The sequence below is a fragment of the Heteronotia binoei genome, chromosome 1 (genome assembly GCF_032191835.1).
Source record: "Heteronotia binoei isolate CCM8104 ecotype False Entrance Well chromosome 1, APGP_CSIRO_Hbin_v1, whole genome shotgun sequence".
Lineage (NCBI taxonomy): Eukaryota > Metazoa > Chordata > Lepidosauria > Squamata > Gekkonidae > Heteronotia > Heteronotia binoei.
Window position 1 is genome coordinate 129,078,555 of NC_083223.1, and position 13,336 is coordinate 129,091,890.

Genomic DNA, 13,336 nt, shown 5'->3' on the forward strand with positions numbered 1-13,336 from the left:
TGAAATCAAATAGCAAAAATTTGCATCTGTTAATCATCTTCATCATGTTGTATGTTAATTTGCTGCTCACCCTCTACCTTTATGTATGGACTGGTAACTTTGATTTCAATGTATCTGAAGATGTGTGCGTGCACATGAAAGCTTGTTCCTTGAATAAAACTGTGTTGGTCTTAAAGATGCCACTGGATTGAATTTTGTTCTGTTGCTTCAGATCAACACAGCTGCCCACCTAAATCTATCTTATGATAAGATAACTTAAATAACTAAGAAGCAAGCACTAAAGGGAGTAGTAAGGATGAGTAGAGATGCAGGATGAATAATGTATGCATATTTTATATTGGTGCTTTGGGGAAAGGGAATTATTAAATGGCTAAAGGATAGGTATTATAGATGAATGTAGAGAAATGAAATTTCCTGACTTTGATGCTGAAATGAAACTTAACATTCTTTAAACATTCAAACCCAAGTGAGCTGCTATTTGCCATTCTTGGGAAACTTGTGTGTACTGATGTCTACACATATGTTTCCCCAAGGAGAGTGAACAGCTTCTTCCCAAGGCTGTTTTGGGCCAGGAAGGAATGTTTAATTCCCTGTTGCCATTTGCTATGATCCTGATCTGAATCAGATGCCTGCTTGCCTGGGTAATAAAAGATAATATTTGATCGTCATGGGAAAAATATCAAACAGGAGTTATTTTATTTCAACATCAGGTGAGGAGATTGAAAAATTGGTTTTATGCTTCCTAAGAAACAGAAAAATTGGTTTTATGCTTCCTAAGAAACAGTGTGTTTTGCATATTTGTCATTATTATTCAGGGCTCAAATGCTTGTCTGCTCTTTCTTCTCCCCAGCTTGTGTATCATTGTGATGTGACGGGGGGGGGGAAATGCCCTTACATGAAATCACCGAGCAGATAGGCCATGTAGCTGCCCAGGAAGAACTATGCCTCTTGCAATTTTCCGACAAAAATCACAGTTTCCAGCAGCTTTCTTCTCGTTCTGAATCAAAACACTCCACTACCTGCCACTCACAAGAATCTTTTCTTCACCCTCTTGCTTTCTCAACTGCCAGTTTGTCTAGAGCAGACTCAGTGGTGATCCCTCCTCCTTCCCTCAGTTTGCTCCTTCAGTCCTACTTCTTCCTCGCCCACCTTGAAATTATTACTGTCAATTTTTTTTTGTCAAAGTGGTGCCAAAAGATTTCTGCGATTTAATGCTAATATGTCTCAGAGAACAAGGAAGTTGAGACCAAGAAGGTGCAATTGAATTGTCTTCCGCAGCCACAGGTGATAACTTTGGATTTGTCTTTTGCTAGCCTATTCTACTTCCTTTGAGCTGGCAAGCAGCAGATTTTCCACCCCGATTGCTAAGTGGTCATGAGATGCTTGCAGAGCTGCCTTTCATCCATAATTAAATGCAACTCTGTGATTAATTTATGTCAAGGAATCTGTGGCTGCATCACATGAAACTTCCTTAAATCATGTTAAATACTGCTTGGTCCTGAGCATGTTTGACAAAGATAGGTGACTTCTTGCAAACCAAGCTGTGGCTTCCAGCTCCCCTACAGGAAAGAGGGTAGAAGGGAAAGGGCTCATGGTCGTGCATATTGCAGATTTATGGCTTTAAATACTGTTCTGCTCCATTCATGTGTAAAGCAGGGAGAAGAATACTTTTTAAAGGGGCAAAAAGGTGGGGTGGGGGTTATTGAAACTTTTCCTTCTTGTGGCTTCCTTATAAAGCCTTGCAACCCCCCCCCCCAAAAAAAAAAATCTCCTTCTAGCAACCATGCTCTGATACTGGAAGTGAGTCTGGCAGGAATAAATATGACTGGAGATATGAATGAAAGGAGGAAAAGGAAAAGAAAGAAGAGGGTTCATCACTACAGTACATGTGCCTTTTAAGAACCTAAGGATGTAAGAACAGCCCTGTCAGATCAGACCAATGGTCTGTTTAGTTCAGCATACTAGATGCTAGATACTAGTTTCACACAGTTTCCTTGAAGGGCCAACAAACATGGCACAAAGGCCAAGGCATTCCCCCTGATGTTGCCTCTTAGTACAAAGAGGTTTATTGCCTTTAAAGGTGAAGATTCCCTTTAGCGACCATAGAGTTGCCAATTCTGATTTGGGAAATTCCTGGAGATCTGGGGAGTGGAGCCTGAGGAGAGCAGGATTTGGGGAGGGTCAGGACCTCAGTGAGATATAATGTCATAGTCCTCCACCATCCAAAGCAGCAGATCTCTCTTGTTTGGGGACTAGTTGTAATTCCAGAACTCCAGGCCACATCTTGAGATGGCAATGCTATGCATAGCGGCCATTGATGGACTTCTACCATGAGTTTGTCTTGCCATCTATTAAGCCATCTCAGTGCTCACAGCCACCATTTACTGATTTTTGGTGTTCTTAAATTGCATTTCCCCAACACACACTTTAAACATGGTTTGTATGCATTCCCATAAGATTACAAATTTGTCTTTTGCTCAGGAACTTGATGCTCTAATGCAATGCTAGGCCTGCAATGAAATAGGCAAAGGGCTATTATTTCAGAAACAAATTGACAAAGGGAAACAAGTTTCCCATTTGAGTATCTGAAACCAATTAAATGACCATCCCCCAACCTCCTATTACAAGAATCTTTCTAATTCTTCTATTTAGTGAAAAACTTCAAATAAAGTAAAAGATTAGCTGCAGCCATTTTTGTATCCCTGTGGGATCAACATAAGAACATAAGAGAAGCCATGTTGGATCAGACCAATGGCCCTTCCAGTCCAACACTCTATTTCACACAGTGGCCAAAAAGTCCAGGTGCCATCAGGTCCATCAGTGGGGCCAGGATACTAGAAGTCCTCATATTGTTGCCCCTCCCAAGTACCAAGAATACAGAGCATCACTGCCCCAGACAGACTTCCAACAAAATGCTAATAGCCACTGATGGCTCCATATGTTTACCAATCACCTCTTAAAGCTGGCTGTTCTTGTAGCATGGTGGAAGACAGGAGGGCCTGACATGACTTTGTCTATGGAGTCGCAGAGTCTGACTCAACTGTGCGACTGAACAACAACAAATGCTTGTAGCTGCCACCACCTCCTATGGCAGTGAATTCCATGTGTTAATCACCCTTTGGGTAACAAAGTACTTCCTTTTATCTGTTCTAACCCGACTGCTCAGCAATTTCATTGAGTTCCCATGAGTTCTTGTATTGTGAGAAAGGCAGAAGAGTACCTTCTCCATCCCCTGCATAATCCTGTAAACCTCTATTATATCACCCCTCAGTCGACGTTTCTCCAAGCTAAAGAGCCCCAAGCGTTTTAACCTTTCTTCAACCCTTTAATCATTCTAGTTGCCCTTTTCTGTATTTTTTCCAATGCTATAATATCTTTTTTGAGGTGCAGTGACCAGAATTGTACACAATACTCTAAATTAGGTCACACCATCAATTTATACAGAGGCATTATGATACTGGCTGACTTGTTTTCAATTCCCTTTCTAACAATTCCAAGCATAGCATTGGTCTTTTTTAATTGCAGTTGTACACTGTCTCGACATTTTCAGTGAGTTATCTGCCACCAAGATCTCTCTCTTGGTCAGTCTCCTCCAGTTCACATCCCATCAACTTGTATTTACAGTTAGGATTTTTGGCCCCAATGTGCATTACTTTGTATTTGGCCACATTGAACCTCATTTGCCATGTTGATGCCCATTTGACCAGCCTAAACAGATCCCTTTGGAGTGCCTCACAATGCTCTCTGGTTCTCACCACCCTGAACAATTCAGTGTCATCCACAAACTTAGCCATTTCAGTGCTTACTCCCAACTCCGAGTCATTAACGAACAAGTTAAAAAGTATTGGAACCCCACTGCTTACCACCCTCCACTGAGAAAATTGCCCATTTATATTCACTCTCTGTTTCCTATTAATTAGCCAGTTTTTGATCCACAAGAGGACTTGTCTTTTTACCCGTTTTTACCCCATGACTCTTGAGGTTACTTAGGAGCCTTTGATGAGGAAATTTATCAAAAGCTTTCTGGAAGTCAAGGTAAACAACATCTATTGGGTCCCCTTTGTCCATATGTTTGTTCACCCCCTCAAAGAACTCTAACAGGTTAGTGAAACAAGATCTTCCCTTACAGAACCCATGCTGAGTCTTCCTCAATAATTTTTGTTCATCAATGTGCCACCAACTTTCCTATGTTGAAGTCAGACTGACTGGCCTGTAAATTTCTGGATCTCCTCTGGAACCCTTTTTAAAGAAAGGGGTGACATTAGCTACTTTCGAGTCCTCAGGAATGGAGGCAGATTTCAATGAAAGATTACATATTTTTGTCAGGAGATCCACAAGTTCACCTTTGAGTTCTTTCATAACTCTTGGATGTATGCCATCCAAGCCTGGTGACTTATCAGTTTTTACATTGTCTATCACTTGTACGACCTCCTCTCTCATCACCTCAATCTGACTCAGGTCTTTCAACACCCCTCCCAAAATCAGCAGTTCTGGAGTGGGCAAACACTTCTCATCTTCCACAGTGAAGATGGAGGCAAAAAAATGCATTCAGCTTCTCAGCCATCTCCCTATCATCCTTCAGTAATCCATTTACCCCTTGGTCATCCAAGGGCTCCACAACCTCCCTGGCTGGTTTCCTGCTTCTAATGTATTTGAAGAAATTTTTATTGTTGGTCTTTATGTTTTTTGCAATATGCTCCTCATAGTCCCTTTTTGCCTGCCTGATCACAGACTTGCATTTGATTTGCCACAGCCTGTGTTCCCTTTTATTAACCTCACTTGGACTAGCTTTCCACCACTTAAAGGAATCCTTCTTACCTTTTACAGCTTCCATTACTTTGTTTGTTAACCATGCAGGTCCTTTTCTATACCTATTTGTGCCTTTCCTGACTTGCAGTATATATTTTATCTGAGCTTCTAGTATTGTAGTTTTAAATAGCCTCCACGCTCCCCCAAGGGTTTTGACCCTATTTACCTTTCTTTTCAGTTTCCTCCTCACATGCCTCCTCATCTCAGAGAAGTTACCCCTTTTAAAGTTAAAAGTGGTTGTATTGGTCTTTTGGGGGAACTCTCTACACAAATGGTGAACTCAATAACATAATGGTCACTGCTCCCAAGAGGAGCAGTAATGGCCAAGACATCTCTCACCAGGTCTTGGGCATTACTTAGGACCAAGCCCAGGATCGCCCCACCTCTGGTAGGTTCTGTGACCATCTGCTTCATAGCACAGTCATTGAGAGTGTCTAAAAACTGAATCTCTTTCTCCTGACCTGAACACATATTGACCCAATCAATGTGTGGATAGTTAAAATCACCTATTATAACACAGTTTTTACATCTAGCCACTATTTTTAATTCTTTCATCATTTTATAATCATCTTCTATCTTTTGATCCGGTGGGTGATAACACACTCCCAGAGTTAAACTTCCTTTTGGGCCTGCTATTTCGACCCAAAGCATTTCTAGAAGTGAATCTAATTATCTGACCTTCCCAATCTTACTGGACTGCATACCCTCTCTGACATACAGAGCCACCCCACCTTCAACTCTTCCCTCCCTATCCTTCCAATATAATTTATATCCAGGAATCACTGTGTCCTGCTGATTTTCCACATTCCACCAAGTTTCTGAAATACCCACAATATCTATATTTCCCCTCAACACTAAGCATTCCAGCTCTCCAATTTTACTTCTTTTACCTCTTTAACTGTTTTACCTCTTTAACAGTTGATGGAGCAAATGTTTCATTTATACTTTCATCATATGGCCAGCTCAGAAGACACAATGGTGGCTATGTTCCTCCTGGAGTAATGAAAAAGGAGGGGGAAGGGCTAAGACAGCCTCCCCTCCAGTATGACTCAAACAACCAGTTCTATTACATTGTTAAAAGAGTGGGGCTGGAGGCAGGGCATTTGGCATTCCTCCTTCTGATGATGACCAAATCAAAATGAACAAAGAAAGGGAAGTGATTAAGTGAGCACTGATTAGCAAATGAATATATGCTTTGCCCAGCACAAGCAAGCTTTCTCCATACCTGTATTTATGTCACCTTCCCTAAATTTGCTTTTCATGTAATTTTTTGATAACTTTACAATGTCTTTTTTTTTGCATTGCTTTCTTTGCCCCACAAGACATTGTGGTTACCGGCTGTGAAATTATGGCACATCTTGTGCACCCTTTGTGCTACCAACTTTGCATCAGGCCCACAAGGTCATGTGCAGCCAATGTAGATTGAACAATGAACTTTAATTTTAACTATTTTATTATTTTACTTCATACTAGTTAATCTGACTCAAATACCAAATCCTGACCACAGCCACTAACACAGAGCAGAATTCCCATTTTGCCTGAACATTTTAAAAACAGATACTATTAATTCCTCATTAGAATCTATAAAATAATAATATTGCCTTGGAAATTACTGGTTGAGAATACAAAACGGAAATGTTTTAAATAAATATTTAAGTCCAAAGGATCACCTCTCCCCAGTCACATAGGTGACTGGATAAAGAACATGCACTTGGAATCTGACATCCCCGTTAGGTATCTAGTTTGCCTTTATGGCCAAGGACTTAGCTGTCCAAAACTGATTCAGCAAATTGAAAGGAAGCATAGGGCTGAACAATTTCATATTACATAAGCAACATCTGTTTAGGATGTTAAATGTGGTTGAGGAGAAGCAGAACTTTCCATCTTGAATATGCAGTTGGAGTGGTGTGAGAGACCTAATCACGTGAAATATTTAACTTGGTATCCATCAATCTGTTTTGTTCTTCAGATATGACATAATGAACCTGCAGCACCTAGGGTCTCAGCATTATGACTATGTCCATATTGGCACCTGGCATGAAGGGGTATTGAATATTGATGATAATCGGATTCAGATGAACAAAAGTGGTATGGTCCGATCAGTGTGCAGTGACCCCTGTTTGAAAGGTCAGATTAAGGTAGGTTGCCGTATCTTGCTTTATAGAAAGAAGATTTACTAATGAAATATGAGATGGCAGATGAATAGTGTAATGGTTGGAGGTTAGATATGAACCATGAAAATTGCTGTGTGACTTTGGGACAGTGACTCCATTTTAAGCAAGACATCTTCATAGGGTTGGGATTATAATATAATGGAGAGAATCCTTGGAGGATGGCCAGGATGCAAGAAATTGAAGCTGGGAGAATTCTGTGTTTGGGGAGGGGGGGGGGGAATCTAAATTTGGCATGAAAGAAACCCAGTTTCTCTATATAAATCTACATGTAGATTTGTATATATTTGCAAAATGCAGGTACTCATTGAAGTTTTTTGCCAATTTCTGAGTTTGAGCACTAAGAGCAATTAGATTCCATTTATTAAATGTATATTTCATCCCATCCTGAATTCTTGGAGTAGGTAACAGAAAAGATAAATAATAGATATTGAAACATGAATGCCAATTAATAAAATGTAAGTAGCATCTCATAATGACACAGCACTTCCTAAACTCCCCTCATGTGTTAACTCAGAATCTTTCAATTATGATGTAAGAAAGGCTAGTTCCAATATTATTACCATATTGCAGATGTGCTTATTAAAATGTCTGAGCTGAAATTTTAATCAGGAATTCTGATTTAGAGCTTGTGGTCTTAACCTGTGCATTTCATGACATAGGTAAAATAGGGTCACAAGTAGGGGTGTCCAAAAAAAAAATACGGAATTACATGGATTCGGAAATACATGGGGCCAAAAAGATATGGAATACCGTGTATTTCCTATTACCGTACTCAAAATAGCTGCATATACAGTAGATGCGAGGCTATTTCTGAATATACGGCCCCATTATACCTTATGGCCTTTGAAATCAATGGCAAAATAGGGTGTATTGGAAGCCACCTGGAGGAAAGGGGATTTGAGGGAGAGCCCCCAAATTTGCAGGGGACCTTCAAGGGACTCTCCCCTACAAACCCTCCAAGTTCCAAAAAGATTGGGCCAGGGGGTCCCATTCCAGGTGCACCTAAAGAGGGTGCCCCTATCCCATCATTATACCCTATGGGCCATTAAAATCAATGGCAACACAGGGCATAATTAGAGGCTACTGGGGGGCAGGGGGTTGAGGGAGAGCCCCCAAAACTGCAGGGAACCCGCAGGGAACTCTCCCCTATAAAACCCCCAAGTCCCAAAAAGATTGGGCCAGGGGGTCCCTGTCTTTGGGCTCCCCAAAAGGCCCATCACCACCAATGATGGTGAAAGCTCAATTAGCCACTTCCTCCACTATAATTGCTGTGGGGAAAGTGGCTCTGGCCAGAGGGGGGGTTGAGGGAGAGGCCCCAAAACTGCAGGGCAGCTTCGGGGACTCCTCAGCATGAAACCCCCCTGGCCCAAAAAGACTGCACCTATCAGTGGGCACCCCAAAAGGAACACTGCTCCCAATGGTGAGAAAAAACCAATTAGAGCCACTTCCTCACTGTAATTGTCATGGGAAAAGTGGCTCTGGGGAGCAGGAGGTTTTGAGGAGAGCCCCCCCAAACTGCTGTGCAGCTTCAGAGCACTGTCCCACACAAAACCCACAATGCCCCAAAAAAAATTGGACCAGGGGTCCAATTCCTGGGGCACCCAAAGCCAAAGCTAACTTCACACCAGAGAATCTCTATAGGACCCAAATGCACTACATCCCTCTATCTACTCTATGAACCCTGCAGGCCTGGAACCAATATAAACCCAGTTGTCAACATCACTGCCACACAAAACACAATCTGGCTGCAGCAAACCCAGATGCCAGCTCTCCAGCCCTGCCCCAAACAACACGGGGAGAGCTGGCCAAGCACAACAAGCCTGCTGGTTCTTGGTCTCTCACACAGGTGCCAGCTTCCCTGCCACAAAACGCACAATCTATAGATGCCAGCTCTCCAGCCCTGCCCCAAACAATGCAACTCTCAAACAAGAGAAGCGGTGGACCACACCTAGCTCCACATCATTCTGTATCTGACACAAAGCAAGAAGCATTTAGACTTACCTTGAGTGATGGATGGTTGGCTGGTCCAGGCTCTTTTGTGTTACCCAGGGTGCACCATGAGGAGGCGAGCCAGAATTGCACCCCAAATGAGGAAGATCACTGGGAGGGCCTCAGATTGTGTGAGAGGAAGGCAACCATTCCTTCTCTCTCAGCCCAGCAGTAACACACCAACATCACTGTCCCATTAGAGGGACCTCAGCATTGGTATGGCTGCCTGTCATCATCACTGGCACCTCCTTCTTTCTTCCTCCTGCCCCTGAAAAATAATCTGGGTTATCCGGGCTGGACCTGTGGGTGCTGTTGGTTACAGTTGGGGGCTGCAATGGCCCTTTCAGTATTATTAGGCATGTGTGGATGGGGACTGGGGAAATTTGGATTGCTTTGCAGTTTTTAAAACAGCATTCACTTTTGGTTTGGAGATGGATGAGGGGTGGGGGGGGATGCACTGCCAATCAGTTTGTGAGTTGAGTTTTTGGGCTGTCTTTGGACTCCAGTCACCATTGCAGCACCCGTTTCCGCTCTCAGGGACCTACTGCTCCTAGAGGGGCCAATGAGCCGCCCGATGAGTGTCATCTCAGCACTCTTCTTGGCGTGATGGGAAACACTGCCTAGTTGGGGAGGTTGGGTATGAACAGCAGTGTAAGTGGCAGATAAGCTGCTTCCACCGCCCTCCTCCTCAGCTACCAGCACTGAGCCCGCCCTGACTCTGCAATGCTCGACCTTTTGGAAGAGCTCGTCTCGCCAGTGATCGAGCTCGTTGGCTCGCTTGGCAATCGTGCCCTTAAGGCTTGGGTCTAACATGGTCACCATCATGTAGACCTTATCCTGGATGAAAGTCTGAAAGCGGACCTCAAGCCCCTCCTGCAGCCTAACAACCAGGCAGCGCACAGCTGGAAGAACATCTGCATGGCCTTGAGCTGGCACTAGAAATGAGGCCAGGTCCTCACAGGCCATGTTAACCATGGGGACGACCAATGCGATGCTCGCCGTGTCAGACAACAGCATTTCTGTATGGGTCTTGAAGGGCCCAAGAACCTCCACAGTCTGAGAAATGACCACCCAATCCTCTTGAGTGAGACGGTTCTCATCCCGAAAGACCCTCGTCTCAGAGACAAAGGCATCCAGGGCTGCTCTCTGCTCCACCATGCGCTCCAGCATGGCACAGGTGGAGTCCCAGCGTGTGCTGACGTCACCGATCAAGTGGTGCCCTGGCACGCCTGTCAGTGTCTGTTTCTCATGCAGCAGAAACGAGTCCATATTGCTGCATGAGAAGTGGCCCATGATGTGCCGACACTTCTGGAGCAGAAGTCGGTACTCATGGGTCACGGCTAGATACCGACGATCCTGGCTTTTCATCTGGCCCAATGCGTCCTTAACCACGAGGTGGAGAAGGTGGCCCACGCAAGGAAGGCATTTTAGGTCCTGACGCTGAACAGCCGCCTTGATGCTGGAGCCACCATTAGTCACCACAAAGCCCTTGGCGACGTCCCTGCTGCCTACCCAGCCCTCTAACTGCCATGAGAAGATGGCTCTGAGAGTGTCTGCCATGTGCAGGGCGTCGACTTCTTCGGCATGCAGCAAGGCCCAGCGATAGCCGGCCTGGCAGCCCTGACCCTGCCTGCCACTACTGCCACCCCCACCCTGCACCTCACTGGGTTGCCACCAGTGCGCAGTCAGGGAGAGATACCCCTCGAACACATGTTGGGAGCTCCAGATATCTGAGGTGAAATGAACAGTCCCCCCGGCAGCAGAGGACAAATGCTTTTTCACCACAGATCTGGTCGCCCTGAAAACAACTGGCACAATGGTCCTGCTAAGGGTGGTTCTAGCAGGAACTTTGTACCAGGGTGCCAGGTACTCGAGCAACCCTAGCACCCCAGGATTCTCAACCACTGAAAATGCAAGCCCATGGGCGACTGACCTGGCAAGGCGATCACTCTCCTGCCGTACCTGTTTCTCCCTCTTGGCACACAGGTGCCACCCCTACCAAACATCTCAAGCAGAGATGCCTGGCATTCCTGTACTCCCACAGAACGCTCCTGGAGAGCTCCGAGCTGGAGGAGATTCTGCCCGAGCAGCAGACCCCTGCTCAGTGCCAGCACCTAATGGCACCTCTGCTGGGGGTGCCCCAGCAGTATCCTCAATGAAGGATCACATTCTGGCCAGAGGTTGGAGTGCTGGAAGGCGGCTGTGGAGTGGCCCTACGCACAGGTGGAGGGGGGAGACCTGGGTCCTCCCCCTCCCCTCCCCTCCCCTCCACCCCTCTAATCTTCTCCTTGGCCTTGCCGCCAGGGCCCCTCTTCTGCTGCCTGTCACTCATGTCACCCTTGGCCAATCTCACACAACCTAAACTGAGAGTGGGGGTTTTTTTACAAACCTAATTCACTGCACTGTATCCTGAACCAACAGGTGCCCTGACTCCTTTTTAAAAACCCTCCCACCAAAACTTGTTTGTTTTTTTCTTTGGTCCCTAACCTGTCCTTCTTTGGGTTGGGGTAGTAGTGATCTGGTAAAGTTTAGGAGACTAGGTGATCCTGCCTCTACCTGGCTACAGTTTTTAAAAGGCTACCTTGAGATGAAGGCAATCCTTGTTATATCCTCCTAGTGAAATTTCTCCTAACTAGATCCTGGGACAAACTGGTTTTCCTTGCAAACTAGAAATCAGGTGTCCCCTAACTTGAGAGAAGCTGTGGTTTACCCTGTGGAAATCTAAGGATGCACCAGCTTTCAGTGGCTGAATGCAAGATGCACTGCAACCCTAGTCTCTTTAAAAGGGAGCCTGATGTGGCTTAGTAGTCATACTGCCTTTTATGAGAAACCTAAAATCTTTTTAAATCACCCCTATTTGGCCTAGTTGAATTTTGAAAGAAGATAAAGCCCTAAACTGGATTAATTTTTTTAAAAATTTCAAAAAACACAATCTCCCAAAACACCCTTATTAGTGAGGCAGCCTATTTAGTGGCCCTAGGCAAACCGAAAGCAGCCTCAGACTCCAAAAACAACTCTATAAAAACCCCACCCCACACAGCCCACACACCAACCCTCTCACACGAATCCGAGATAACTTAAAAAAACCAAAACGTGACAGAAAGAAACTTAACTTTGAACCCCCCTTTTCACCAATAAGAAACCTCAGGCCAAATCAGTCAACAACACCCCCCCCCCAAAAAAAAACCCCCAGAACCAGGAAAAGGGATAACAGGAGAAGGCCAAGAAACTCAACTGTTTAAAAAGTTGCCTTTTCACCAATAAGAAACCTCAGGCCAAATCAGTCAACAACAACCCCCCTAAAACCAGAACAGGAGGATGCAAAACCTGCAACAATAGATCCAAACAGAAGACCAACAAAATAAACTGTTTAAAAAGTGGCCTTTTAAACAATGAAAATGAGGGCAAACAGCACCCCCCCCAAGAACCATAACCAGAAGAGAAAAGGAACAACAGCAAGACAACACAGACAGTAGCAACAAATCAAACACAGAAGCCTTTTAAAACAGTAAAAAACTTAACTTTTAACAATACAGGAACTTTACCAACCCCTCTCCCTCAAAAAAAAAATTTCACCCTAACCCCAAGAAATCCAAGCCACCCAAATCAAGAAAAGTAAAAGGACACTGCACTTTTAAAAGTCCTCTCACTAAAGTAAGATACGGGCAAACTGGCAATTAAAATTAACATTACAATTAAAATTAACATTAAGGTGCTAAATAGATCTTAAATTCAGTAGAAGAGAAGAAACATACACAGCGACGTTATCTTAGCTCAGCATGGGCGAAGGCTATTCTGAAGAGGTATGTCTTGCAGGCCCTGCGAAATTGATTTACACATCGCAGGGCCCGTACCTCCTCTGGGAGTTGGTTCCAGAGTAGTGGGGCCGCAACAGAGAAGGCCCGATCCCGGGTGGTCTTTAATCTGGCCTCCCTTGGCCCAGGTATATTCAGCTGGTGCTTACCAGCTGACCTCAGTGCTCTCTGGGGCTCATATGGGGAGAGACGGTCCTTCAGGTAGACAGGCCCTCGGCCATATAGGGCTTTAAAGGTCATGACCAGCACCTTGTAACGAACTCGGTAGACCACTGGCAGCCAGTGCAGTTCGCGCAACCCTGGCCGTATGTGCTCCCATCTTGGAAGCCCCAATAGCAGCCTAGCCGCCGCGTTCTGCACCAACTGCAACCGCCGAGTTCGGCACAAGGGCAGCCCCATGTAGAGGGCGTTGCAGTAATCTAGTCTGGAGGTGACCGTAGCATGAATCACCGTTGCCAGGTCCTGGCGCTCCAGGAAGGGGGCCAACTGCTTTGCCCGCCGAAGATGAAAAAACGCGGACTTGGCAGTGGCGCTATCTGTGCCTCCATA

The 13,336-nt window shown here is 44.9% G+C and overlaps 1 protein-coding gene across 4 annotated transcripts in view; it reads left to right on the forward strand.

Moving 5' to 3' along the window:
• Positions 1 to 13,336, forward strand: part of GRM1 (glutamate metabotropic receptor 1) — a 338,953-nt gene that overhangs the window by 271,334 nt on the left and 54,283 nt on the right. For all 4 annotated transcript variants that reach the window (XM_060240640.1, XM_060240615.1, XM_060240631.1 and 1 more), the window contains exon 6: positions 6,779 to 6,947. In XM_060240640.1, the coding sequence (XP_060096623.1) occupies positions 6,779 to 6,947 (169 nt within the window). The remainder of the gene's footprint in view (positions 1 to 6,778; positions 6,948 to 13,336) is intronic.